Source organism: Cydia splendana, chromosome 20 (assembly GCF_910591565.1).
Source record: "Cydia splendana chromosome 20, ilCydSple1.2, whole genome shotgun sequence".
NCBI lineage: Eukaryota > Metazoa > Arthropoda > Insecta > Lepidoptera > Tortricidae > Cydia > Cydia splendana.
This window is the reverse complement of record NC_085979.1, coordinates 44,641-50,648: the sequence shown is the minus strand read 5'-3', so window position 1 is coordinate 50,648 and position 6,008 is coordinate 44,641. Positions and strand designations below refer to the sequence as shown.

Sequence of the window (6,008 nt, the reverse complement as noted above, 5' to 3'; positions counted from 1 at the left end):
ATGGTGATACCATCACACTGTTTTCGAACGCTCTAGGCCTTGCACTTTAGCCATTGCGGGAGATTCAGTGCACCGAGGGATCCACGCTTAGGGGCACTGACGCTGCGCTCGGTAGCGTCAGAGCATAGGCGTTAGGCAGGTAAATTTGTATATAGTTAGGGACCCCCCGCGTGTGTCAAGTGTTGTGTTGTGTTGTGTGCGTAAAAATCAAGAAAGAAGAAGATGTCGCAAGACGGAAGATCACTACGCTCACGCAAACGGGACCTGCCTGTCCCCACGCCTACGCCCTCGTCCGGCAATACTACGTCCGGCGCAACCAATACGTGGAGCAAAGGCACCAGTGGCGACCAGAAAACTAGTGATGAGAAAGAAAATGAGTCGGTACACTCAGACGAGCGTCATAACGATACAGTGGTAGTTCGCAGTCGGTCGAATACTTTAGTGCCACCCGTTGTTGCGCCACCGCCGCGAGCGCCGTCTGTTCGCGAGTCAGTTAGGTCTGTTCGCGAATCGGTAAGTAGGGACCGCGATAGTGAATTAACCGTGCTGTTAGCAGAGCTCGAGGTTCGTAAAGCCGCTCTAGTCGTAGCCAAAGCAGAGTCCGATACTGCCAAGTTAATGCTGCAGATTGCCCAAGTTAAGGCGCAGTCTGACGGCGGCAGTGTCGAGTCCGAGGCCGAGGTACGAACTAGAAGTTGGGTAGAACGACAAGCGACGCTACAGCGCGAGATCGCGCGTAAAAACGTAAAAATCCCGCCGCCGAAAGAGACCGCGCCGCGCGCCGCGCCCAACCGGGCCAGCAAACCGCAACCGCGATATTTAGAGGTACCACACGGTACCTACCCGCCGATGTATCACAAGCCGCCTGAGTTACCCCCGTTCGGCGGAGATATCACCGAATGGATATCGTTTAGAGCGGAGTTCGAGGACACGTCGCCCATGTTTAGTGCCGTCAATAATGTCAGTAGAATCAGACGCGCGCTTAAAGGCGAGGCCCGGACGGCCGTAAAATCGATCATGTACACTGTTCAGGATCCATACGAAATTATGGAAGCGCTAGAACGGCAATTTGGCGACCCCGAGGAAATTGTGCTTACGGAGCTGCATAATATCAAACGCATGCAAACGTTTGTCGGAAGACAATGCTAATATCTCGTCGTTTGCCGCGCATATCGCGAACGCCGTCGCCACCGTAAAATCATTGCGTCAAGAAAAATATTTGCACGCGCCTGAACTAGTGAACAAAATAGTGGACAAATTAAATTTGATAGTGCGTTACGAATGGGCCAAATATAGGCAGACAAATTCGGAAACTCCCGGCTTAGCCGCTTTATCTGAGTTTCTCAACGATATTAGTACTGCAGCCAAACGCGTAAACCGCAGACCGGCTACTAGATCGCGAGCTGTAGTGAACACGGTATCTTTTGAACACGAACCTAGGCGGTCGAGCAACGCTCCCTCTAGATCTCGCGTCCCCGCGTTCTCCCGCGACTGTAGCACGGGCTCGGAGTCAGATTTCCACGAAGATTACCCACGCGAAACGGAGAGTAGATCGCGTAGTAAACATACTGTCGCACAAGTAAAACCACGCGAAAATAACAATAAAAAAAAACCCGCGTCAACCGGAGCTAGACCCAAACAGCAGATATCGTCCGTCCCTGTCTCGCGCAGCACGTGCGCCATTTGTAAGAGCGGGAACGAGCACAAAGTCAGTGCGTGCTCCAAGTTTTTAGCCGCAACGATATCTGAGCGTTGGGATCTGGTGAAGGGTGCTAGATTGTGCTACAGATGTTTGGACGTGAATCACCGTAGGCCGTTTAAGTGTAAATACGTCGCGTGCGGTGTAAATCAGTGCGAAGCCGGACACAGTAAGCTGTTACACGGACTGAACGCGGCCGCGCCCGCGAACGGTAACAGTACGCCGGCCGTATCTGTAAACAATATTAGACTCCCGCAAACGTATCTTAAAGTCATGCCTGTGGAGGTGTCGGGACCTTTAGGTACCGTACAAACCCTCGCGCTACTCGATGAAGGCGCGGCAATGACTTTAATGCTGCACGAGACAGCTGACAAAATCGCGCCTCGTGTACGCGGAGAGACGCTAGAAATTGAAGGAATAGGCGGCAGAGTCACAGACCCTGATTCGTATTCACTACAGGTCGCGATTAGGGGTTTTTGTAGCCGACATTTGGAGTTAATGGAGGTGCTCACGATAGGCGATATAGGTATAGGTTCGCAAGGCGTACCACGTGACTTAGTCGACAAGTGCGAACATTTGTCGAAAATCGCGGACGAGTTAAGTTACCCGACGTCAGTACCTACTATCGTGATAGGCCAAGATAACTGGCACCTCATCATTTCTCGGCAAGTCATAGACGGCCCGCCTAACCTTCCCGTCGCGAGTCTAACTAGATTAGGATGGGTCCTACACGGCCCAGACCGAACGCGTCGCGCCGCGGTAAATTTTGTTGGGCACGCACGGCCTAAAACCGCGGACGACGAAGCTCTAGAGCTTATGAAACAGCATTTCGACATAGAATCGTTAGGCGTTTCGCAAAAGTTGCCTCGGGCCGATCCCGACCAACGCGCGCTAGACTTATTAAAAGCCACGTGTGATAAGATACCGGGGGAGAATCGGTATCGAGCGGGCTTATTATGGCGAACTGACGACGAAAAACTCCCCGATAACCGAGCGCAAGCGTTAAAGCGGCTATTCAGTCTAGAACGTAAACTAGACCGCGACGTAAAGTTGAAAGCCGAATATACGAAACACATGAACAATTTGCTCGATAAAGGTTACGCGGAGAAAATGAACTCGCCCCCGCCCCCCGATTCACCTCGGACGTGGTACCTAGCTCATTTCCCCACATTTCACCCACAGCGCGGTAAAATGCGGTTAGTTTGGGACGCGGCTGCTACAGCATACGGACGTTCACTCAACAGCGCGCTGTTAGCCGGCCCCGACTTGTTAGAGTCACTTTTTGGCGTATTAGTGCGATTCCGCGAAGGTAAAATCGCGGTGATAGCCGACGTCAAAGAGATGTTTTTACAGATCGAAATAGTAGAGCGAGATCGGGACGCGTTACGTTTCGTTTGGAGGGGGGAAGACCGTACATCTCCTCCACAAGAGTACAGAATGAAGCGGCTTATATTTGGATCGGCAGCGTCGCCGACAACCGTGTTATATGTCAAAAACGAAAACGCAAAAACGCATAGTACTGAGTTTCCAATCGCAGCTGAAAAAACAATTAAAAATACGTACATGGACGACATGTTGATCGCCCTCGACACGTCAGAGGAGCACGCCAGACGCGTAGTAAACGATATTTACGAGCTAAACATGCGCGCGTCCTTCGAACTCCGCGGGTTCGCTTCGAACCACCCTGCGGTAATTTCTGACGTAATTAATAGCAAAGAGGAAACGTCTTTGTTAGGCGCGAGCGAGAGCGAACGTGCCTTAGGTTTGAAATGGAATCACAAGCGTGACACCTTAGGTTTCAACGTGAACTTTCGTAATACGCCCGAAGACGTACTTAACGGTCAGAAATTGCCAACGAAGCGACAGGTAACGAGTAGCGCGATGTCAATATTTGATCCGATCGGTTACGTAAGCCCCATATCCGTCTTAGGCAAGGCGTTAATGCAGGAAATATGGAGGACAGGAATCGGTTGGGACTCGCCTATACCCGTCTCTCTCGCACCCGCCTGGCGATCGTTCATCGATAACGTACAACAATTACGAGACTTAGAGATTCCGCGACACGTGCCCGCATTTAATAGGGAGGCATATATGCATGTTTTTTGCGACGCGAGCGAAAAAATATATGCCGCGGCCGTGTATTTAGTTAGCATTCCGAGGATGGAATTGCAGAGCTGCGTACTAGCTACTAGATTAGCGGAAACCATAGTCAAGGAGTCAGATTACGTAATAAAGGACAAGTATTTTTGGTCTGACTCCAAAACGGCGCTCACGTGGATACGTTCGGACCCACGTAGGTATAAAACATTCGTAGCACATAGGTTAGCAGAAATCGAGAACACTACCACCCCCGCCAACTGGCGCTGGGTGCCTAGTGCAGCTAACGTGGCTGACGACGCGACTCGCGGTATACCTGCGCAATTCGGAGTGAACCACCGGTGGTTCATAGGGCCCGATTTTATACGTAAACCCGAAGAGCATTGGCCGACCGAAAAAGCGCCAACGCCCGTCGCCGATACGGGCGAAGAGCGCGTCAACAAACTCGTATGCTCAGTAGGTGTCGCGAAAAATAAGTTTGAGTACCTGCCGGAGGTAAGTAGGTTCTCAAAGTTCGTACGACTAGTTCGCGCCACCGCTAGGGTTCTGGTTGCCGCCGAGGTATTTAAAGCCTCACTGCTATCTAAGAAAACAGATACAGAAATGAATAAGGGGCATTTAAATTTAGCAGAGATATTGCTAATTCGCCGGAGTCAACATGCTGCCTTTCCAGAGGAGATTAAGCTATTGAAAACTGGGCGGCCTCTACCGAAGAAGTCTCCGCTGCATAAGATAGCAATACAACTTGATAAGAACGGAGTCATAGTGCTAAACGCTAGAATTGACAAAGACGTGCACATACCCGTCCTACACGCAAAAGAAGACTTCGTCAAGCTGCTAATACATCATTTTCATGCGCTCTTCGACCACGGCAACCACGCAACCGTCATCAACGAGTTGAAGCAGAGATATTTTATTATCGGGCTGCGCGGTAATATTCGCTATATAGCGAACAAGTGCCAATGGTGTCGGACCTATAAAGGAACCACACTCAAGGTTCCTGTAGGCGACCTCCCGCCAGAGAGGCTCCAGGCGAATCAACCGCCATTTACCGCTGCAGCCGTAGACCTGTTTGGCCCTATGCAAATCACAATAGGCCGCCGCCGCGAAAAGAGATGGGGTGTACTATACACATGCCTCACGACACGCGCTGTGCACTTAGAGCTTGCCGCCTCACTTTCGGCATCCTCTATGATACTTTCCTTGCGCAGAATGATAGCGCGACGCGGCACGCCTACAGTTCTTTACTCTGACAACGCCACCAACTTTTACGGCGCAGAGCGAGAACTGGCAGAAGCCAAGAAGACGCTGCCCGACACTTTAAAGCCATTTTTGATCGAGCGAGCCATAACCTGGAAAAAGATACCGCCCGGCAACCCTTCCGCCGGCGGTGCATGGGCTCGTAGGCAGCGTGAAAAGGTCACTAAAGGTAACACTCAAAGAGAGAGCACCTCACGAAGAAGTTCTGCATACATTACTGCTGGAAGCCGAGCACATAGTCAACTCTCGACCGTTGACACCAGTGAATCCAGACCTAGACAGCGAAGCTCGGACGCCGAACCATTTTCTCATCGGGCGATCGAGCTCAATGTCACCACTGGGCGTCTTCACAGACGCGACTATGTCACTCTCGTCATGGAAGACAGCGCAGACCTTAGCCGACCATTTTTGGAGGCGCTGGCAGCGAGAATACCGACCCAGCCTCCTCCCTCGGCCCGGTGCTCATCAGAACGTGAAGAAACTACATGTAGGCGACGTAGTCATCGTAGCGGACAGCTCCATGCCACGAGGAATATGGCCTAGAGGCGTAATCGCACAACTCTTTCCCGGCCCTGATGGCCACGTAAGAGTAGCCATTGTTCGCACCCGCGCAGGTGACGTCCGCCGCCCAGTTTCCCGGCTTATACCTATATACTCCTCGCAATCAGACGGTGTTGACACACGTGGGGGAGATTGTCGTGTATAGCTAGTTTTTAATCATACATGTTTAGTTTTAATCGTTCTTTTATGTTAATCTATTTTTGTGTGTCTATTTTTACCATGTAACTTGTGTCTTATTTTACCATGTAACTTGTGTCTTATTTTTTATCATTTTATTATGTCACGTGTCTAGTTATAAGTCTTTATTGTTCCCCAATTAAATATTACCCTTTTTCCCTAATTTTGTAAACATTTCTAATACGCTACTGTGATTGGTTCAATAAATAAAATA

At 50.5% G+C, this 6,008-nt stretch overlaps 1 protein-coding gene across 1 annotated transcript; it reads left to right on the top strand.

Annotated features, from left to right (window-relative positions):
• Positions 1-222: 222 nt before the first annotated feature.
• LOC134800656 (uncharacterized) lies at positions 223-5,599 on the top strand. The gene is made up of 2 exons (XM_063773138.1): positions 223-1,127; positions 1,384-5,599. Exons 1-2 carry the CDS (start codon positions 223-225, stop codon positions 5,597-5,599), a joined length of 5,121 nt encoding a protein of 1,706 aa, XP_063629208.1.
• The last annotated feature ends 409 nt before the right edge of the window (positions 5,600-6,008 follow it).

Bases quoted from the DNA above. Each gene is read 5' to 3' on its own strand.
- LOC134800656 (XM_063773138.1), top strand. From the start codon at position 223: ATGTCGCAAGACGGAAGATCACTACGCTCACGCAAACGGGACCTGCCT. The intron at 1,128-1,383 runs GTTTGTCGGAAG...CGTAAACCGCAG, and splicing joins AATATCAAACGCATGCAAAC to ACCGGCTACTAGATCGCGAG.